The sequence below is a fragment of the Sapajus apella genome, unplaced genomic scaffold (assembly GCF_009761245.1).
Source record: "Sapajus apella isolate SASKATOON/1434 unplaced genomic scaffold, GSC_monkey_1.0 scaffold36, whole genome shotgun sequence".
Taxonomy (NCBI): domain Eukaryota; kingdom Metazoa; phylum Chordata; class Mammalia; order Primates; family Cebidae; genus Sapajus; species Sapajus apella.
In genome coordinates, this window is record NW_022436976.1 from 23,518,468 (window position 1) to 23,542,267 (window position 23,800).

Consider the following 23,800-nt stretch of genomic DNA (forward strand, 5'->3'; position numbering starts at 1 on the left):
TTGATGAGATCCTGTATTAATTTGATCTTGAGTCACTTCACCTTGAATATAAGCAAATTCATTTTTGTCATTTAAATTTTGTTGGGGAGAGGGATAAAGAAATTAAGAGAACTTTTAATTTAACTTGACCTCATATTCTGACAGCATTTGATATATTATTTGATAAGATTCATGAAAAGTTATAGGTAAATAAAATCTTACCTGAAAAAAATGCCAGGAAGAATTGATTACCATTGTTTTAAACCTTTCTGCAAAGGAAATAATTCCATAAAATATGCCTTAATTTATTTTGATGAGGTAAAGCAAGGTAGTAATATTAATAAGTCAGGTTTATTTAAAGCTAAGTATATTTGTAAAGTCGTGTGCTTTGCCTCTCACTTGTAGTCAGATTTATGTTGATCAAACAGCTTAGGCTTCTCTGTTTGGGTTTGCATTTCAATCCTTATTTTGAGACCCAGATAGAAAACTTGGGAATAAGTGTTACTACTGAGTTTTCTTCCATTTCTAAAATAGTACCCAAGTCTTATTTTTGTTTAGATGAAGCCAGTACTCTTATAAATCTACCTTAATTCTCCAGAATAAATGTGTATGACTGTATTAATACTCAAATTATAATGCTCATTCCTATGGCTCAGTTGAGACATGCATAAAGAGATTTGCCATGGTTATCTATGAATGGTAAAATTCCTTTAAAATTTCCTAGCATAAAATAGAATTAGTTGAAAATTAGGCATAAAAGAAGATATTGAAACCTCTGAGCAGTTTATTAGTAGTTTCTGTGATGCTAAATCGACCCCTGAAAGGTATAATTTTCACTGGTTATGACATTAATATCATTCTGTCATCATGTTTATTGCATGGTAAAAGTCTCACAGACTTTATTTTCTTGTTTATATACTTGTCACTACCTTTTACTGGACCTTTAGCTTTGTAGCTGCTAAATTTGTTGCACGTTTGTTTTTTGCTTTTCCTTTGTAAAACTTAAATGGATGCCTGCATTTTTAAAAAATGTGTTTTCTACCATTTGCTGCTTATTTGTTTTGAAATTTCTGTAATTAAAATGCTTTCTGTTTTCTCTTCTCTCTTGTCCCTGGTTGCTGACCCTACTCCCTACTTTTACTATTGTCTATTGTGGTAAGTTCTCTCTTGTGTATATTTTTCTTTTTGACTCTATGAAAACTTCAGTAATTTTGTTTTTTCTAAAAGCTATGTTTCCTAGCTAATTTTCTGGTATTCTAATAGAGCTCTCACTGGATTGAAGTCCAATAAGGATAATCTGTACATCGTAGAAAGGCTCTTAGAATTGATAACTTGCTCCCTAACTTATAGGAAAACCTCATCTGGGCTTATATATTAGTTACGTGTTTCATTTTTTTTATTATGCTTCTTGATTTAGCAGAGCTTTTTAGGGGTGTGTGTTTGTGTGGGTGTGTGTGGATGTGTGTGTAAAAGATAACTCTAAAATTTAGTATTTTGGTAAAGTGTTTACCATGCAAAATAATAAATCATGAACCTTTCAGGAATCATGTGGCTATCTCCTCTGCTAGTTTCAGTTCTTTAATGGCTGTTTAGTGCTCACTTTTATTTTTACTTTTCCCAAAGTATTTTTGTATTTCTTGAAACAATAGGAAGTAAAAACATGTTTGTTGTCATTTAAAATTTTTGTTTATGAAATGGGATCTTACTCTGTTATTCAGGCTGGAGTGCAGCAACACCAATATAGCTCACTGCAGCCTTGACCTCCTGGGTTCAGGTGGTCGTCCCATCTCAGCCTCCCGAGTAGCTAGGACTGTACGCACATGCCACCAGCTAATTTTTTTGTATTTTTGTAGAGACAGAATTGTGCCATATTGCTCAGGTTGATCTCAAACTCCTGGGCCTAAGCAATCCACTCACCTCAGCCTCCCAAAGTGCAGATTACAGGAATGAGCCACCACACCCAGCCTAAAAGCATGCTTTGAACATTTCTTTTTTATGATGCATATTTAATTATTTTTAGCAGAAAGAGAAATGTTAGATTTCTATATGAAAATTTTTGTAACCATTTTCTATTTTTATGTGTATGTATTTATTTTTATAATTATGTTCGTACCAGCCTGCACAACATAGCAACACCATCTCTACGAAAAATGAGAAAAATTAGCCAGGTATGGTGGTGTGCATCTGCACCTGTACTATCAGCTACTGGCAAGGCCGAGACAGCAGGGTTACTTGAGCCCAGGCATTCACGACTGCAGTGAGCTGTGGTGGTGCCACTGAATTCCAGCCTGGATGACAGAGTGAGACCCTGTCTTAGGGTTAAAAAAGAAAAGTTTGTTCATTTATCAAATAATGACCAATTTGTATGTAGAAGTACACTAATACAAGTTTAAATTTTCCAGAAAAATCAATCCTCAAATAGTGATAACATAGTCATGTGACGCTTTTTTTATTTTCTTCAAAGATCACAACATAGTTCTTTAAAGAACACTACTACTCGGCTAGGCCCAGTGGCTCACGCCTGTAATCCCAGCACTTTGAGAGGCCGAGGCGGGCGGATCACCTGAGGTTGGGAATTCGAGACTGACCTGACCAACATGGAGAAACCCTGTCTCTAGTAAAAATACAAAAAATTAGCCAGGCATGGTGGTGCATGCCTGTAATCCCAGCTACTCAGGAGGCTGAGGTAGGAGAATCGCTTGAACCTGGGAGGCGGAGGTTGCGGTGAGTCAAGATCGCGCCATTGCACTCCAGCCTGGACAACAAGAGCGAAACTCCATCTCAAAATAAACAAAAAACCCCCACTACTTTAGTAAAATATATCTTACATTTTCCAGAAAGGCTAGAGAAGATCTCTACTAGATACCTAAGGAAGTATAGATTACCTTAACTTTAAGATTGACACATGCAAAATGACTATATCTTAACTCTTATTATTGCACTGAATAGACATGAATGTGAGCCAGTATTTTGGTTTTTACATGTTCAGAAATACCAGCCATAGTTCTGGCTCAGTGGCTTCTGTTGGATTTTTATTTTCTTCAACCCACACTAAAGCTGAGTGAAATAAAGTAACTCATCCAAGCAATTAAAAGAGCAGAATTAGAAATAGTAAATTATAATGAGCAGGGGAATTAACTCTGAAAGAATGAAATGAAATAAAAATTCTAGAGCAGAGCATAGTGAAAACAAGTACTTTTGGATAGTTGAGTGACACTCAAATGTGACACTCTAAAGAAGAAATGAGAAGCAGGTCAGGTGCATGGTCCACACCTGTAATCCCAGCACTTTGGGAGACCAAGGTAGGAGAATCGCTTGAGTCCAGGAGTTCAAGATCAGCATGGGCAACATGGCAAAACCCATGTCTCTACCAAAAACAACAACAGAACAACAAAAAAATTGCCAGGGCATGTACCTGTGGTCCCAGCTACTTGGGAGGCTGAGGTGCGAATATTGCTTGAGCTGGGGAGGTAGTTTGCAGTGAGCCAAGACCACGCTACCATACTCCAGCCTGGGCGCCAGAACGAGACCCTATCTCAAAAAAAAAAAAGATCTCAGAACATTGTAGGTATAGAACATCCGTGAGCCTTTACCTCAGGAAGGTGAAGCTAGGTATGAATAAAGTTAAGGAAAACATAGTAAATGGGAAGAATCTTAATTTCTCTAAGAGGAGATATTTTCTGGTAGTTAGTGACTCTCTGATGGCTGGTATAGACCCATAACTGAGTGCCTGATAAGATACACCATACCACTGATTTTTTTTTCTGCCCCTTATGCTACATTTGAGAAGAAAAAGAAAGATATGAAAGCCCAGTGTGGTGGCTTATACCCATAATCCCAACATTTTTGGAGGCTGAGGCGGGAAGATATCTTGAGGCCTGAAGCTTGAAACCAGCCGGGGCAACACTGCAAGATCTCTTCTCTACCCCACTGCCACAAAAAAAAAAAAAAAAAAAAAGCCAGGCATGGTGGTGTGCACCTGTGGTCCTAACTACTTGGGAGACTGAGACAGGAGGATCACTTAAGCCCAGAAGTTCAAGGTTACAGTGAACTATGATCACACCACTGCACTCTGGCCTGGGTGACAGAGTAAGACCCTGTCTTTTAAAAAGAAAGAAAAATATGGACAGCAAGTATTTACTATGTAGATGATATTAGATGTGGTTTCTTTTTTGGGGACTGGGACATATAAGGGTCAGAAGTGTCCTTCTGATAAGAAATGGAGTACGATATATCTTGGAAGAATGTGTTTTGTTGATAAGCCACCAACCTGGTTTTATGCTGAAGTATAAAGGAAGGATATGCAAGCATGCAAAAATAATTGCAGTAGAGGATGCTGATATAATATAGAAGACAGAACATAGGGAGGGAGGTAATCCTTAAAAGAATTACTTGAGGAAATTCGTAAGAATTCTCATGAAGACACCAGAGAAGTGGAAGATAGTTCAGGGGTTATACTAATGACCTAGTATTTATACCAGTATATGAAGAATATGGGGAACATAAATCTTAATTAAGAACTTGGAGTCGAGTGTCAAATATTTGAGTTTAACTTCCTGTTCCACCACTTACTAATAGTGTGACCTTGAGCAAGGTACCTTTCCTCATCTATACAATGAGGGTTAATATAATGGAACCTATCACATAAAGTTGTGATAACAATTGATATAATACATGTAAAGTGGTTAACCAGTGTCTAGCACATAGTAAGTACTCAAAAAATGTTGGAAGTTATCTTTGTTGTTGTTACTATGTTTTTATCATGATTACTATTACAAATCTTAACACTATTTGGTTAATAAAATCTAAGAGGTTTTACATTTCCAAATTGAGACCTATGACTAGAAGTGAACTGGTAAATGTTCTTTAAGAGGAATAAATGTAGTAAAAGAAGAGAGATGACCATTGTGAGAAATATTGCTATGCCTATATGGAAATCAGTTAACTTAAAGGAAGCGTAATGGAAAACAACTGGGAGAGGATAAAAGAAGTTAGAGAAATGATGTCACTGTGGAACAACTAGTTCGTGCTAAATAAAGACAACAAAACTAAAATAGATTTATGATATATTTTTCATAGAGATTTGAACAATTTAGAAACATGGTAGATGGATTTCTTTGTCCTGGACATAATTTTATCACCCAGAAGATTGTGGAAGCAATAATTAGAATTGCTAAGGAAGGATAAGCTGTAGTGTGAGAAGTTCAGAAAGGATTCATAACAGTAAAGAAACGTAATGCTAGAAAAACAGGTTATCTTATAGGAAAGTTTTTGTTTGTTTGTTTTAATTCAGAGGAAAAACAGGTATCATCCTGTGGTCCAAAAACTCTGAAGAGAAAATAAAGATGAAGTGATGTCTTTCCTACAGGTGAAGCAATATGACTATGCTTCCGTGAAACATACTTCCATAGTAGTTTGACACTAGAGGAGTCTAAGTTGAAAATAATCAAATTCTCAGCCTTTCTTTCTAGCCTCATCACCTGCTGCTCCCTTTCCCACTCCATTCTGCACACAAACATTTGTTTTTAAATAACTGGTTACTCCTTATAGTTACTTATCTAACCTTATCTCTTCCTGTTCTACCCGCTTGCTCACTCTGCTGTAGCCATACTGCTTACCTTCCTGTTCCTCAAACACATTAGGTAAGCTTTAGCTGTTGGATCTTTGCACTGGCTCTTTCCTCTGCCTGGGATGTACATCCCTCAGAGATCCACATGAATGAGTCTCCTATCTCCTTCAGTCTTTGCTCAGATGAAACCTACCCTGACCACCTTCTTTGTCCCTTTTGTTCACAGATTTATCATAAATATCTAGAACAGTTTTCTGACACATAGTTGGTACTCAATAAGTATTTGAATGGATGAATACTTTTTCTCATATTGTAGCTGCCTTCCCCACACCTTCCATTGCAGTGTTCCTTCCTTCTCTTTCCTGTCCACTTGGCCATTTATTTTGAGTAGAACCCTGTGTGTTACCTCTGTTGTGACTTAGTTCCAACAAGATTAATCTTTCCTTTCTTACACCTATTTTTAGTATAGCATATATCCCTTTGCTGACACATAGTGTTTTGTAACTATTTGAATACACTTTTTACTCTCTTGGGAAGCAAGTCTTACTCATTTTTACTTTTCTATTACTGAAGATGAACAGTGGCTAATGTAGTAAACACCCACTAATTTTTTTCCTTGAACCGAATGTCATTATGAGAAAGTATAATAAAAAGAGGTAGTTTAGTTTTAAGCTACCTTAATAAAATTCAATGTTCAGATTCAAGGAGACGTTGAGCCCACCCACCAACACACTTTCATTGGTCAGATCACATCAACAGTTTTATGGCTATATGTGGGATATCATACTTTAAAGGATGGCATTGAAAAACTAATAAAATGCCAAATAGTAGAAATTACTGTCATATGAAGATTAATTGAGAATTAGAAAGTTTAGCTAAAGGAAACAAGTTCTAATTGTTATCTTCAAATATTTAAAGGGCCACAATATTGAAGAACTGCAATATTGTTTTAAACTGGAAACCACTAAGAGGAGGACAGCCAGAATAGCAGCATATTAATATTTGTGGTTTTAAAAAGTAGAAATGGGCCCAGTGTGGTGGCTCATACCTGTAATTCCAGCACTTTGGGAGGCTGAGGCAGATAGATCAGTTGAGCCCAGGAGTTCAAGACCAGCCTGGGCAATGTGGCAAAACCCTGGCTCTACAAAAAGTGCAAAAAATTATCTGGGTGTGGTGGCATGCATCTGGAGTCCCAGGTACTCAGGAGGCTGAGGTGGAAGGATCACTTGAGCCCAAGAGATGGAAGCTGCAGTGAGCTGTGGTCACACCACTGCATTCCAGTCTGGGTAATGGAGTGAGACCCTGTCTCAAAAAAACTAAAAAATAAAAATAAATAAAAAATAAAAAGTAAGAATGTATATGTATATATGTGTATGACATGTTTTGAAAAACCACAAATTTTCAAGTAATTTTCTTATATTCCTTTTATATTTTTCATGCAGTACGTTTATTACTTAAGTCAAAATTTACTATTATTATATTGTTCCATTGGCTTACTTATGGTTTTAATCAGTATTTTAGTTGAATCATTTAATCTATCTAGACAGATTAATTTGCTGTAGGAATCAGTTAATTTTTATATGTGTTAAATTTTGAAATAAAGTAACTGAAAAAAAGTTTTTAAATTATAAACCTCAACTTTCTTTAGCTCCAAAGACATTTTTCTTTAAAACTTTACATGTTTTTGGAGAAAAATATAGAGATATTTTTAGTCCCTATACTTCTCGCTCTGTCACCCAGGCTGGAGTGCAGTGGCGCCATCTTGGCTCACTGCAACCTCTGCCTCCTGGGTTCGAGTGATTCTCCTGCCTCAGCTTCCCGAGTAGCTGGGATTACAGGTGCGTGCCACCATGCCAGGCTAATTTTTGCATTTTTAGTAGAGATGGGATTTCACTATGTTAGCCAGTATGTTCTCCGTCTCCTGACCTCATGATCCGCCCGCCTTGGCCTCCCAAAGTGCTGGGATTACAGGCAGGAGCCACTATGCCTAGCCTTTTCGCTATACTTTTTTTTTTTAGGTGTTGTTAAAACTGGTAAATTAAGGATTAGAGCTTCCCATTTTGCTTATTTATGTGTGGCATTTCTAGCTTGTTTTATATGCCCTTTCTTTTTCAATATAGGAAAAATAAATAAAAAGCAGGTTAGAATTTTTGCTTAAAGAGAATTCAGAAGTCTTTAAATATACTTGTGATGCGTAATAGTCACCTCCAGAGAATCCTAAAATAAATAATAAAAATTAGCTGAGCAAGGTGGCACACACCTGTAATCCCAGCTACGTAGGAGGCTGAGGTGACACTTAAAAAAAAATTATAAAAGTTGCATAGAGCGGGCGCGGTGGCTGATGCCTATAATCCTAGCGCTTTGGGAGGCCGAGGTGGGTGGATCACCTGAGGTCAGGAGTTCAAGACCAGCCTGGCCATCATGGTGAAACCCCATCTTTAAGGAAGAAAAAAAAGTTGCATAGAAAGTATCCAAATATTTATCTTTATTAAAATAATTTGTCTTCTGATATGCTTTGTGAGAGTTAAGGTGACCTTAATGTAGTTTGTACTGGACATGAATGTGTAGTTAAGGCATACCAGTGGGAGGTTTGGGTGCTTTAGAATAACCAGCTCATCTCAAAAAATTTTTTACTTATTTTCTTTCATAGATTTTTTTCCCCTCTTTCTGTTCCATTTTTAGTACTCTTCTACATAAAACTCTTTTACTGGGCTGGGTGTGGTGGCTCATGCCTATAATCCCAGCGCTTTTGGAGGCTCAGGTGGATGGATCACCTGAGGCTGGGATCTTGGGACCAGCCTGGCCAACGTGGTGAAACCCCATCTCTACTGAAAATACAAAAATTAGCCAAGCGTGGTGGCTTATGCCTGTAATCCCAGCTACTCAGGAGGCTGAGGCAGGAGAATCTCTTGAATTTAGGAGGCAGAGGTTGCAGTGAGCCGAGATTGTGCCACTGCACTCCAGCCTGAGTGAAAAGAGTGGGACTCCGTCTGAAAAACAAAAAAAATTTGCTGGCACAGAGCTGCTAACTGTAGAATTTTTGCTCTAGTGCTTCTGGAGGGTCTTGACATTTACTGATTGTCTGCTCTATGCCAGGTGCTATCCTTGACTCCTGACTTTTACAATCTCATTTAATATTTGTAAAGAGGTTATATAAAGGCTAATGCTAATTTATAAATATGTAAACATTGTTTTAAAATTTAACTTGATCTAGTATGCTCTAGTATCAGTACAATTAACATAGTATATGTTATATCAAGTATCTTTTCTTGCAATAAGAAAAATTAGTTGATTTATCTCAATTATTTAGATTTAAAAAACATAGACCAATGTGATAAAGTCACTTGGTACAAACTCTGAAAAATATTATATGTGATTTAGTCACTTGTTAGTAGCCCTATTTGCAGTTATTTGTTAGAAATAATGAAAAAAGAAAGACTATTTACTTTGTTTAAACCTTCATTTAAAATATTATAATTTTGAAAGAAAACTTTTTGCAATGTTTTGGAAATTTCATGATATAACAATCTAAACATAATGTGAAAAGCAGAAATATTTCATATTAAAGTTTCTTCATTTTCCTAAACCTAGGATGGTAAGCGGATGTTTGGCACCTATTTTCGTGTTGGTTTTTATGGAACCAAGTTCGGGGATTTGGATGAACAAGAATTTGTTTACAAGGAGCCTGCAATAACCAAACTTGCAGAGATATCTCACAGATTGGAGGTGAATGCTGTGGTGGTTCATAAAATGTCATCTTTAATTTGTATTCTCTCTGATGATTCGACTTTCAGATCCAGATATAATCATTTAATAAGCCAGATCTTGCCAAATAAACTATTCCGTTAGAGAATAAGGATTTTTAATAGTTACAATAATTCTCTTTCAAATCTTTTATGGCAATAATAAAATAGTAATTTTTTTTTAGACTGTTTTCACACATATTTTAGAAACCCCTGTATCCTTCAGAATTACTGTGACTTATGGAAAAATATATAATGTAATCCACATTTTGTTGAAAAAGATAAAGAAGTAGTAGCTAATAATTGAGCTAGAAACAGAACCCCAAGAAATTTCTGACTCAGGCATATTATCTCTTTGGCCTAATTGGTTCCCAGTGAGGTATCTTTAGAACTTAAAAGCCTGAAATCACACCTTAAAAACACTTCCTTTAACCTTTATAACTTCTTAATTTTCACCATAAAATATTGAGTTTCTTATTTACTGGGCTAACCAGATTTTTCTGTTATAGTTATTCTTTCCAACCTTTCTCTATTTTTGTTACTCAAAGTGTGGTGCATGGACCAGAAGCATTGGCATCACCTGGGAGATTGTTTGAAATGCAGAACCTCAGACCCCACCCCAGCCCTTCTGAATCAGAGTCTGCATTTTAACAAGATCCCCAGGTGATTTGTGTTCACATAGCAGTTTGAGAAATAGTGCTCTTAGGGTTGTTTTTATTCTTACCGATGTTAATTTCTTAAACATTAGTTTCCTATTGGTGACTTCTCTGGCCCAACTTACATAAATTGGCTCAAACTGTGACTTTTTATTTTTCGAGAGGCTAGGTGTAAGTCTTGGGAAATATTAATTGAGACTGTATCAAACTTAGTTATAAAAATTACCCTTGGGATAGCAGTGAGGGTTTCTCCTTTGAAGATTCAAATTTGATTTTTCCTTTTGAATAGCTTCATCCATTGCCCATGCTGCCACTCAAGTGTCATATGGAATAATCACTACATTCTTGACCTAAGGTTCTCTTTTCAAAATGTAAACCTATACAAAACTTCACAGGTCAATGGTTTTATTTGAAAATTCTGGGATTAAAATAGTCGTTCATAAAAATGAATGTTTATTCATTGACCTGTGGTCTGTAAAAAATTAAGCCACTTGGCCTGAGAGATCTGAAAAAAAAAAAAGAAAGAAAGAAATCAAGCCACAACCAACTCAGTAAAACTAAGATTTTATACATAAACAATAATGAGTTTCTTTTGTCTTTGCTTTCTTTTCTCTTCTGTTTCTCTTGAGGACTTCTTGAGGAATCCTGTGTTTTTTATTGGAGAAAATTGTTGTTTTCTGAGGTTTTGTGTTATTTAAAGTTTGTGGATGGGAATAGTGTCAAATAAATATGGGCTGAGACTGTACAACTTCATAAGCTAGTATAATTTTTATAAGCCTAAATCATTATTTTTAAATTATTGATAAGATTGTAGAGAACTCACTAATTCTCTTGATTTTGCTCAGGAGTCACCCTCAGAGGCCTTCTCTATTTCCCAGTCTTGTTAACTTCATATAAAAGGTTTCTTTTTCTTTATTGTAGGGATTTTATGGAGAAAGATTTGGAGAGGATGTGGTTGAAGTAATCAAAGACTCTAATCCTGTAGACAAGTGTAAATTAGATCCTAACAAGGTATGGTTGATTTGACAATAATGACATATAGGCATCTCTTTGAGATCCTCTATGCAGTTTTGTTTGAGAAAGACTAAATGATGACTTAACAGTGAGGAAATAAAGGACTTTTTTCTTTCCTAGGCATATATTCAGATTACCTATGTGGAGCCATACTTTGACACATATGAGATGAAGGACAGAATCACTTATTTCGACAAAAATTATAATCTTCGCCGCTTCATGTACTGTACACCCTTTACTTTAGATGGCCGTGCCCATGGGGAACTTCATGAACAATTCAAAAGGAAGACCATTTTGACTACATCTCATGCCTTTCCTTATATTAAAACAAGGGTCAATGTCACTCACAAAGAAGAGGTAAGTCCATAAATAGGGAAACAGAATTAGGGAAGCAAATATATTCAAGCCATGTAACAACAACTTGGATGTAGCAGAAGATGTGTACCATTCCTTACACCATAACATACTAGTATTTTACCCATTTTTGAGTCTTTAATTTTTTACTTCTTTTCCTAATTCACCCCAAGTTTGTTCTTTGAAAGTTTTTTTTTTTTTTTTTTTTCATTTAGGGATCCAAGTTTGGAATTTTATTGTTACATAAAGTTTACAATTGATGTCCTTTTTTTCCCCTAATTTCAGCTGATTATATATAAAGTTCATTAAAGAGTTTTCAGTCAGAACACTCACCTAATAGATGCTCTTTTACTCAGATCATCTTAACACCAATTGAAGTTGCTATTGAGGACATGCAGAAAAAGACACAGGAGTTGGCATTTGCAACACATCAGGATCCTGCAGACCCCAAAATGCTTCAGATGGTACTCCAGGGATCTGTAGGCACAACAGTTAATCAGGTTAGTGCTTTTTGCTAGCGCTGTATGATTTAAGCTATAAATATGGTTTGGGATAATTTTTTTATTGCATTTTACAAATACCACAAATAAGTGTTAAGTCAAATGAAAAGGATCTACCTTCTCTACTGCCTATATTTTTCTACTTATGTGATCTTATATATTCTATTAAGAAGGAATTGATTCACTTAAAATATAGTTCCTTAAAAAACTTGTATCAAAAGAATGTGATCTTTAAAACAAGGACTCATTTTCAGAGCTTTGTACATATACGTGAACCTCTACTATATTAGATTCTCCCTGATGTTATCTTCCCCAGATTTCCTTTACAATAAGTTGTGAGGATTAAATGAGTGATATGGAATCATTTTTTAAATGTGAATAACTGACATAAGAAATTATTGTTCTTTTTTCATATGCAGATTAAAAGGCATTCCCATTAGTTCTTGTGGTTGGTTCATTCAGATTCCCTTAATGATTTTTGGTATGGCCCCAGTCTTAGGAAGATTTCATGATAAGGGAAAATGCAGAAAGTCTTCAAGTAAGATTTCCTGTACCATGTCTTAACTACTTTTCAGATTAAAGGAACAAAGCTAAAAAATGCCCCACCAAAACTGAAATAAATACCTTAAGACCTTCACCTAGAAACATGATTTTAAGGTTTTATTTCCAAATGGTGTAGCTTATGAACAATTATCTTCTTTTCCTTTTTTTTTTTTTTTTTTGTTTGTTTGTTTGAGACAGAGTCTCACTCTGTCGCCCAGGCTAGAGTGCAGTGGCATGATCTCAGCTCACTGCAACTTCCGCCTCTCGGGTTCAAGCAATTCTCCTGCCTCAGTAGCTGGGACTACAAGCATATACCATCACACTCAGCTAATTTTTGTACTTTTAGTAGAGACGGGGTTTCACCATTTTTTAGCCAGGATGGTCTCAATCTCCTGACCTCGTGATCCACCCGCCTTGGCCTCCCAAAGTGGTAGGATTACAGGTGTGAGCCACCACACCCAGCCAAGATTATCTTCTTTAACGTGGTATCTGGAACACCTTTGGAATACTGAGGGAAGCTGTTTGAGCAAAGTCAACTCTGATAATCAGCAGATTGGCAGATGTAGTAGCTTGACAACTTTTTACATCCAGGATACAATAAAGAATGTGGAAAATACAAAGCAAAATACATTAATGAACACAGTAGTCACTCCTTGAGATCCTATTCTGTTTCTTTGAATAATAAACTAATAAGAAGTTAATTGCAGTAGACAAGAATGTAGAATGAAATTAGAAAATACTGGAACAGTCTCTGTCGAGCTTTAATTTAGGCATAGGCATATATGCATTAAGCTTAAATGCAGCTATCTCAGTGCTAAGAAAAATCGTTTGAATAAATTCTGTCTCTGTGATTTTTGAGATAACAAAAAAAAAAAAAAATCAAAAAAAAAAAAATAAAATAAAACTTCTTGTTTTATTTTCTTGTTTTGCAGGGGCCTTTGGAAGTTGCCCAGGTTTTTCTGTCTGAAATACCTAGTGACCCAAAGCTCTTCAGACATCATAATAAACTGCGACTCTGCTTTAAAGATTTTACTAAAAGGTATTCAAGGTTTTCTGCATCAGGATCTTCAAATTGAGACTGTCTAATACCACAGTATGACATAAGGACCTTAAGGAACTATTGAAAAAGAAAATAAGCCAGGCACAGTGGTTTACACCTGCAATCCCAGCACTTTGGGAGACTGAGGGAAAAGGATCGTTTGAGGCCAGGAGTTTGAGACCAGCCTGGAAAACAAAGCAAGACCCCATCTCTACAAAAAAAAAATTTAAAAATTAGCCAAGTGTAGGTTGTGCGCCTATAGTGCCAGCTACTCAGGAGGCTGAGACAGGAGAATTGCTTGAGCCAGGAGTTGGAGGCTGTAGTAAACTATGATTGTACCACTTCACTCCAGCCTGGGTGACAGAGCCAGACCCTATGTTAGAAAAAGAGAGAAGAAAAAATACAGAAAAGTGGTTTACAATAATAATCTGTGTAGAATTTACTATTCTTTAATAGCGTGTACTTATTCTCCTGCCCCACCACACTACCATACTCTATAATGCCATATTTTTAATTTTAAAAATTAGAAAAGCCAAAGATCAGGTTTTATTAACTTGAAACTACTGTAAGATCATTCAACTTGAAAGCTACTATTTATTGTGAATCTTTAATATTTGAGTTTCTTCTTCCCTCCCCCCAGGGAGCTTACAAGCAGTAAACTTGGAAGCAAAAAGTTTGTGTTCAGAGCCTGACCTTATCATTGGTTGTGCTTTTCCAGGTTACTTAATTTCTGTGATCCTCCATTTTCTAATCTATAAAGTAAGGATAGATAACTTCCCCCCATAAGGAAGTTGTGCAGATTAGGTGAAATAATTTATGGGCTTGTCAGGGGTCCCCAAGACCATCCCCAATTTCAGTGGTTTGCTAGAAAGACTCACAGGGCTCAGCATGTGGTTATGCTGGTGTTCGTGATTTAGTGCACTGAAAGAATACCAAGTAAAGTCAGCAAAGGCGAAAGGTGCATAGAGTGAAATCTCAAGGAAACCAGGAGCAAGCTTCAAAGGGTCCTATTCCAGTCGAGTCACACAGGACTTGCTTAATTCCTCCAGCAATGAGTTGTGACAGCAGGTATGAAATGTTGTCTACCAAGGAACCTCATTAAGAGACTCAGTGCCAAAGGTTTTTATCAGGATCCGGTCATGTAGGAACCCCCTCTCTGACATGTACCAAAATTCTGCACTCTCAGAAGGAAAGCAGGTATTCAGCAGGTGAACTGTGGCAGTAAAAGAAAGAAACCTGTTTTCTACTTTTAGATTGACTGATTTCTGCATTAATTTTATTATTTGGGAGGTGTAAAAAAGCAGCAAAATACACCCTGCCATCTTTGTAAGCCAGATGATCATAGACATACTTATTTAGGTCATAGTCATTTAGTAAAAGACAATCAGGTACTTCGTTTCTTTTGTTTTTGGAATATTTTACCATGACTACAATTCTTAAATGTCCTCCTTCTTGTATACATTTACTATAGGATGCTGAATTCCTATAGCCAAAAGGTCTCCTTAAGTGTTATTCTCTGAAGAGAAGATTTTCTCCTTGTTTTGCAAAAACCAAACAAGAGGCCGAGTGCACTGGCTCACACCTGTAATTCCAGCACTTTGGGCTAAGGCCAGTGGATCACCTGAGGTCAGGAGTTCAAGACCAGCCTGGCCAACATGGTGAAACTACGTCTCTGTTAAAAAATATAAAAATTAGCAGGATGTGGTAGCGGGTGGCTATAATCCCTGCTACTTGGGAGGCTGAGATAGGGAGAATTCCTTGAACCCGGGAGGCGGAGGTTGCAGCCAGCTGAGATCGTGCCGCTACACTTCATTCTGGGTGACAGAGCGAGATTCCATCTCAAAAATAAACAAACAAAAAAATTGCATAATATAAACCTTATAAAGGAGTTATAGCCAATACTACATTTTTTATTTTTGTGTGTTACCATTCAGTATGGTAACTAAATAATATGTCTTTATGTGTATATATTTATTTTATAATGGTTTAGTCATATGTATAATCTTAAATTCTCAAAGTTTAAACTATTCTAATGTTATTTATTCAAATTAATATACTATAGTCATAATATACCTATAATCTTAAATTCTTATTTTTCAATTAGAGCTTAAACTATTCTAATGGTTATATTATTTCCTCAAATTAATATACTAGAATTTAAGTTGAATTTGAATGGATCTTTTTCTTTTGTTGAATTAAAATTTTCAGCATGTGATAACTGAGCCACAGTACATGAACATTTTTTGTTTGTTTTAGAGACAGGGTCAAAAAAAAATTAAATAAATAAATAAGACAAAAAAAAATGAAAAAAATAAAATAAAAAGACAGGGTCTCACTTTGTCACCCAGACTGGAGTGCAGTGACATAACCATAGCTCACTGCAGCCTCAAACTCCTGGGCTCAAGAGATCCTCCTCCCTCAGCCTTGTGATGTGTACCACCATGCCCGGTTATGTTTGGTTGGCTGGGAGTTTTTGGTAGAGGTGAAGTCTCACTATGTTGCCCTGGCTGGTTTCAAACTCTTGGCCTCAAGCAATTCTCCCACCTTAGCCTCCCAAAATTCTAGGTTTGCAGGGAATAGCCACCATGCCCAGCCTACATGAACATTTTTATTGGCTCACAATATGTAGTACATTCCAAAAAGTTTGTAAGTACAGTTGGCCTTGAACAACACAGAAGTTGGGGTGCCAATCCTTTGCACAGCTGAAAACCTGTGTAAATTTTTGATTCTCCAGAAACTTAACTAATAGCCTGCTATTGACTAGAAGCCTTACTGATAATACAGTTAGGCGCATGGTTAGCATGTTATATGTATTATATACTGTCTTCTTAGAATAAACTAAGCTGGAGAAAAGAAAATGTTGCTACCAAAATCATAAGGAAGAGAAAATATATTTTACTATTCATCAGTGGAAGTGGATCATCATCCTTCTTGTCTTCGTGTTGAATAGTCTGTGGAGGAGGAGGAAGAAGTAGGGTTGATCTTGTTGTCTAAAGAGTGGCAGAGGCAGAAGAGGTGGAGGAGGTAGCAGGACGCAGAAGAGGCAAGCACACTTGGTATAACTTTACAGACATCATGATTTTTTTTTCCATGGGTTTTTGGGGAACAGGTGGTATTTGGTTACATGCTTAAGTTACTTAGTGGTGATTTGTGAGATTTTGGTGCACCCATCACCTTAGCAGTGTACACTAAACCCAATTTATAGTCTTTTATCCCTAATCCTTTCCCACCTGAGTCCCCAGTCCATTATATCATTCTTATGCCTTTGTATCCTCATAGCTTAGCTCTCACTGCTGAGTAAGAACGTACAATGTTTGGTTTTCCATTCCTGAGTTACTTCATTTAGTATAAATAGTCTCTAATCCCATCCAAGTTGGTGCGAATGCCATTAACTCATTCCTTTTTATGGCTAATATTCTATCATCTATATGGAGTTTTGCTCTTGTTGCCCAGGCTGGAATATAATGTCACGATCTCAGCTCACCACAACCTCTGCCTCCTGGGTTCAAAGTGATTCTCCTGTCTCAGCCTCCTGAGTAGCTGGGATTACAGACATGTGCCATCACACCCAGCTCATTTTTATACTTTTAGTAGAGATGGGGTTTCTCCATGTTGGTCAGGCAGGTCTCAAACTCCTGACCTCAGTTGATCTGCCCACCTCGACCTCCCAAAGTGCTGGGATTACAAGCATGAGCCACAGCACCTGGCCCCAGTTTCTTTATTCATTGATTGATGGGCATTTGGGCCAGTTCCACATTTTTGCTATTGCAAATTGTGCTGCTATAAACATGCATGTGCAAGTGTCTTTTTCATATAATGACTTACTTTGTTCTGAGTAGATACCCAGTAATAAGATTGCTATATCAAACGGTAGTTCTACTTTTCATTCTTTAAGGAATCTCTACACTGTTTTCCATAGTGGTTGTATTAGTTTACATTCCAAGCAACAGTGTAGAAGCATTCCCTTTTTACTGCATCCACACCAATATCTATTTATTTTTATTATTATGACCGTTCTTGTGGGAGTAAGGTGGTTTTGGAATGTGGTTTTGATTTGCATTTCCCTGATGATTAGTGATGTTGAGCATTTTTTTATATGTTGGCCATTTGTATATCTTCTTTTGGGAATTGACTATTAATAGCTTTATCCCACTTTTTGATGGGATTGTTTGGTTTGTTTTCTTGCTCATTTGTTTGAGTTCATGTAGATTCTGGATATTAGTCCTTTGTCGGAGGTATAGATTATGAAGCTTTTCTTCCACTCTGTGGGTTGTCTGTTTACTCTGCTGACTCTTCTTTTGCCATACAAAAGCTCTGTAGTTTAATTAAGTCCCACCTATTTGCCTTTCTTTTTATTGCATTTGCTTTTGAGTTCTTGGTCCTGAAATCTTTGCCTAAGCCAATGTCTAGAAGGATTTTTTCTGATATTATCTTCTAGTATAGTTTCAGGTCTTAGGTGTAAGTCCTTGATCCATCTTGAATTGATTTGTATAAGGTGAGAAATGAAGATCCAGTTTCATTCTCTTACATATAGCTTGCCAATTATCCCAGCACCATTTATTGAATAAGGTGTCCTTTCCCCACTTTATGTTTGTGTTTGCTTTGTCAAAGATCAGTTGGATTTATTTCTGGGTTCTGTATTCTGTTCCATTGGTCTATGTGCCTATTTTTATACCAATACCATGTTGTTTTGTTGACTATGGCCTTATAGTATAGTTTGAAATCAGGTAATGCGATGCCTCCAGATTTGTTCTTTTTGCTTAGTCTTTCTTTGGCTATGTGGGCTCTTTTTTGGTTCCATGTGAATTTTAGGATTGTTTTTTCTAGGTCTGTGAAGAATGATGATAATATTTTGATGGGAATTGCATTGAATTTGTAGATTGCTTTTGGCAGTATGGTCATTTTCACAATATTGATTCTACCCATCCATGAATATGGGATGTGTTTCCATTTGCTTGTATCATCTGTGATTTAGTTCAGCAATGTTTTGTAGCTTTCCTTGTAGAGGTCTTTTACCTCCTTGGATAGTTATATTTGTAAGGGTTTTTTGTTGTTGTTTTTTTGTGGGGTTTTTTTTGCAGCTATTATAAAAGGGTTTGGCCTCGGCCTCCCAAAGTGCCGGGATTCTTGATTTGATTCTCAGCTTGGTTGCTGTTGGTGTATAGCAAAGCTACTAATTAATGTACATTAATTTTATATCCTGAAACTGCTGAATTCATTTGTCAGTTATCTAGGAGCTTTTTAGAGGACTCTTCAGGGTTTTCTAGGTATACAATTATATCTTCAGCAAACAGCGACAGTTTGACTTCCTCTTTACCGATTTGGATGCCCATTCTTTCTCTTGTCTGATTGCTCTGGCTGGGTCTTCCAGTACTATGTTGAAGAGAAGTGGTGAGAGTGGACATTCTTGCCTTGTTCCAGTTCTCAGAGGGAATGCATTCAACTTTTCCCCATTCAGTATTATGTTGGCTGTGGGTTTGTCATAGATGGCTTTTATTACATTGAGGTATGTCTCTTGTATGCCAGTTTTTCTGACGGTTTTAATCATAAAGGGATGCTGGATTTTGTCAATTGCTTTTTCTGTATCTATTGAAATGATCATGTGATTTTGTTTTTAATTCTGTTTTTGTGGTATATCACATTTATTGACTCATGTATGTTAAACCATCCCTGCATCCCTGGTATGAAACCCACTTGATCATGGTGGATTATCTTTTTGATATGCTGTTGGATTTGGTTAGCTAGAATTTTGTTAAGGATTTTTACATCTATGTTCATCAGGGTTATTGGTCTGTAGTTTTCTTTTTTTGTTATTTCCTTTCCTGGATTTGGTATTAGGGTGATACTGGCTTCATAGAACAATTTGGAAGTATTCCCTCTTTATCTTGTGAAATAGTGTCAGTAGGATTGGTTCCAGTTCTCGTTTGAATGGTAGAATTCAGCTGTGAATCCATCTAGATGGATATCATAATTTCTATCTGACATTTTTGCTTTTTCATTTTTCTAAAAATGTTTCCAGGTGTACCAGTCCTACTTCCACCACTTGTTTTAGTGTCTGTGCCCTTATCATAAAGAGTCCATAGTGTAAAAGAAGTCAGAAGCAGTCTTAGGCCATCAAAACCCTTGTGCCAGATTGTCCCATGTCAATTTGTTTTCTGGCACCACTGCTTCCACGTTTTCTGCCCTATTTTCTGGCAGTGGTTCAGAAGCACTCATGTCCATCAAGTCATCTTCTGTTAATTCTTCTGGTATAGTGTCTACTAGCTCTCAAATTTCTCCAAGATCCGTATCTTGAAACCCTTCACTCTCCACATTTAAGACATGTCTACAGTCTGTTTCATGATTTCTTTGATTGGCCCTGTTGTAAATCCTGTAAAGTAATGCATAACCTCTGGACTCAGTTTTCTCCGGCAGGAATTGATTGTCTTGGGCCTGATGGCTTTCATGGCTTTCTCTGTAAACAGTGGAGACATTTTCAATGGTATAATTCTTCCAGACTTGTGATGTTCTCTCTATCTGAGTTCTCTTCGATAGTGCTGACACTCCTTTCTATTAATATAAAGTACCATGTGTAATGAGCCTTATAAGTCCTTAGGACCCTCAATCTAGAAGCTGAATTAGAGATTTTTTTTTTTTGTCATTGTTTGTTTTTTGTCTTTTTTTGTTTTGGTTGGTTGGTTGGTTGTTTTTTTTTGAGATAGAGTCTTGCTCTGTTGCCTACACTGGAGTGCAATGGCGCGATCTTGGCTCACTGCAGTCTCTGCCTCCCAAGTTCAAGCAATTCTTGTGCCTCAGCCTCCCGAGTAGCTGGGATTAGAGGTGCCTGCCACCACGCCTGGCTAATTTTGTATTTTTAGTAGAGATGGGGTTTCACCATGTTGATCACGCTGGTCTTGAACTCCTGACCTCAGGTGATCCTCCCACCTCAGCCTCCCAAAGTGCTGGGATTACAGGCATGAGCCACAGTGCCCAGTCAAGATGTTGTTTTTAGGGGGGCAAGTAGACGACTTCAAGACCTTTGGTTTTAAACTCAGGGTTCTGGGTGGCCAGAAGCAATGTCCAATATCAAAAGAACTTTAAAAAGCATTCCCTTACTAATAAGATAACTTCCTGACTTCATGGACAGAGCACCCATAGAGCCAATCCAGAAAATGGGTTCTCATCCAGACCTTCTTGTTCAACCAGGAGACTGGCAGCTGGTGTTTACCTTTTCCCTTCAAGGTTCAGGGATTAGTAGCTTTATAAATAAGCGCAGTCTTGATTATAAACCTGACTGCATTTGTACAAAATAGTAAAGTTAGCCTATCCCTTTTTTGCCTTAAATCCTAGTACTCACTTCTCTTTTTTACTAATAAATGTCCATTGTGGCATTTTTTTTTTCTAAATAGGGCACTTTGCACCGGCACTAAAAACCTGTTAAGAAAAAACAACAACAAAAAACCTGTTCAGGCAAAGATTCTGTCTCTTCAGTGATTTTTGTAGTGGCAACTAGGAGCTTGTCTGCTATCTCTTGGTTGGCAGAAGCTGCTTCTTGGTCAGCAGAAACTGTCTCTCCTATTTTTTGGCATTTTAAAAAGTCAAACCTCTTTCTAAAATTATCAAACCATCCTTGGCTGGCATTAAATTCTGCAGCTTTAGATCCTTTACTTTCCCTTTACTTTGTCATACTTTACTTTTTCTCAAATCATTAGTCTATAGGTATACTTTTTTTAATAGCAATCCTATATCCACATAAAAGCTGTATTTTCTATATGAGATAAAATGGTATTTCTAGGCTGGGCATGGTAGATCACACCTGTAATCCCAGCACTTTGGTTGGCTGAGACAGGTGGATCACGAAGTCAGGAGTTGAAGACCAGCCTGGCCAAGATGCTGGAACCCTATCTCTACTAAAAATATAAAAATTAGCCAGGTGTGATGGCACTTGGCTGTAATCCCAGCTACTCGGGAGGCTGAGGCAGGAGAATCACTTGGACCTGGGAGGCAGACATTGCAGTGAGCCAAGCTGGCGCCATTGCACTCTAGACTAGATGACAGAACCAGACTCTAGCTCAAAAAAAAAATTGTTTTATTACTAAAAACAATAAGCACTTTTCCATATGTTTACTTTCTGTTTTGGGGTTTTGCTTTTTTAAAACTTTTTTTCATGGCTAGGCGCCATGGCTCACACCTTCAATCCCAGCACTTTGGGAGGCCAAGGTGGGTGGATCACCTGAGGTCAGGAGTTCAAGACCAGCCTGACCAACATAGTGAAACCCTGTCTCTACTAAAAAAATACAAAATTAGCTGGGCATGGTGGTGGGCGCCTATAATCCCAGCTACTCCAGAGGCTGAGGCAGGAGAATCGCTTGAAACTGGGATGCGGGGGTTGCAGTGAGCCAAGATCCCACCATTGCCCTCCAGCCTGGGCAACAAAAGTGAAACTCCATCTCAAAAAAAAAAAAAAAAAAAAGAAAAGAAAAGAAAATCTTTTTTCATTAAATTTTGAATATATTGAAAATAATATTTATAACATTTGCTATTAAAGAATAGGAAGAAAAACAGTCATGTGTCTACCACCCAGCCTAAGAAATCAAGCATCAAGCATGACCATGACTTTGAGATCCCCTCCCTATGTGTTTCTCTGATATCATTTCCCTCCATTCCTTCAGGGGTAACCAATATCCTGAATTTCGTATTTATTATTTCCTTTCTTGTCTTCATAGTTCTATCATAAATGGTTCCCTAAATAACATATTTTGTTTTGCAATTTTTTAACTTTAACATTGTTTTAACTTTAACATTGTTGTGTGACTTGCTGTTTTTGGTGTTTGTGAGATATATCTATAGTAAATGTTGCCTTAGTTAATTTATTTTTACATATTCCATTTTATGAATATGCCATGATTTATTCATTCTTCTGTTAATGGATATTTTGGTTGCTTCCTGTTTTGTTTTTAGTTACCAAGAGTACTACTTGAATATCCCTCTACCTGAATATCCCTCTACCTATTTGTGGACATACATGTACAAGATATTTTTCTAGGAGTTAAAATTAAGAATAGTGTTGTTGGTTCATAGGTTCATCCTCAATCAGATGATGCCACATTTTTTTTTTCCAAAGTGTTTAAGCCAAATTTACATTCCCATCAGTAGCATTTGAGTTCCTATTACAATATATCCTCACCAATACTTGATATTATCTAACATTGTAACTTTCACCAACTAGTGGATGTGAAACAATAGGTAGTCCTGGATTAAATTTGCATTTCCCTGATTACCAAAGAGGTTGAATATCTGTTCTTGTGTCTGCTACTCATTTCTCTTCCCTCTTTTGTAAATTACACATTCAAGTCTTTTGCCATTTTCCTATTGGATTATTTTCCTTACTGATTTCTAAGGGTATTTGTGTGTTTTGGATGTTTATCATTTCTTAATATCACAAATATCTTCTCTGAATTTGAGACGTCATTTTTTTCCCTACAAACAGAAGTTCTTAAATTTAATTAAATGAGTTGATCTTTTCCTTTATCAATGTAGGTTAAACAAAGGGTGGGGGAGGCAAAAAAAAAAAAAAAAAAGAGAGAGAGAGAGAGAGAAAGAAAGGAAAAGAAAAGAAAGCAAGCTTTTTTTACTTTAAAAAAAAAAAAATGTGCCTGCAAGAGCCAGTCGCTGTGGTGAGTGCTGTAGTCCCAGCTACATAGGAGGCTAAAGTAGAATGATGGCTTGAGGCCAGAAGTTCAGGTCTACATAGTGAGACCCTATCTCTTTAAAAAATCCATTTGCAATTTATTTTTATATATGGTTCAAGGTAGGGATCAGTTTGATTTTTGTCCATACTGGTGACTAATAATGATCTCAGTATCATTTATTGAATATGGTATAAGATATAGTTTAGGGGCTTTTCTCTCCCTTACAGATATCCCGTTGACTCATTACCACTTAAAAAGATTTCCCTTTCTCCACTGGTTTGCAGTGTCATCACTTTATAAATTAAGCACCCGTGTTTATGTGCATATGTTTCTGTGATCTTTATTCTCGTACAGTGCTCTATTTATCTCTCTTTCAGCTAATGTCATGCTGTCTTAACTACTGCCACTTTAGAAGCTTTGCTGTGTGGCAGAGCAATTCCTCTCACCTTGTTTTGTTGAAGGACTATTGTTGGCTGTTTTCTTTTTACATAAATTTTAAATTTTAGAATCAATTTGTCACTCCACTCAAAAAAAACCTGAATTTATAGATCAATTGGAAGAGAATTGACATCAGTCCATGAATATGGTATATTTTTCCATTTACTTAGGTCTTTTAAATGTTTTCTTAATGCTATTTAAATTTTTTTGTGTAGAGGCCTTATACATTTTTAAATTTATTATTTAGTAATGATTTTATTAATGTTATCTTTTAAATTGTGTTTTCTGCTTCCT

General features: G+C 36.7%; 1 protein-coding gene across 12 annotated transcripts in view; it reads left to right on the forward strand.

Annotated features, from left to right (window-relative positions):
• DOCK7 (dedicator of cytokinesis 7) overlaps positions 1-23,800 on the forward strand; it is a 231,082-nt gene that overhangs the window by 200,903 nt on the left and 6,379 nt on the right. For 6 of the 12 annotated variants that reach the window (XM_032296788.1, XM_032296790.1, XM_032296794.1 and 3 more), the window contains 5 exons: positions 9,149-9,274; positions 10,869-10,958; positions 11,082-11,318; positions 11,672-11,815; positions 13,291-13,397. In XM_032296788.1, coding sequence (XP_032152679.1) covers positions 9,149-9,274; positions 10,869-10,958; positions 11,082-11,318; positions 11,672-11,815; positions 13,291-13,397 — 704 coding nt within the window. Of the gene's footprint in view, positions 1-1,139; positions 1,524-9,139; positions 9,275-10,868; positions 10,959-11,081; positions 11,319-11,671; positions 11,816-13,290; positions 13,398-23,800 lie in introns of those variants that run through there. The other 6 variants (XM_032296789.1, XM_032296793.1, XM_032296795.1 and 3 more) reach the window with 3 other exon arrangements.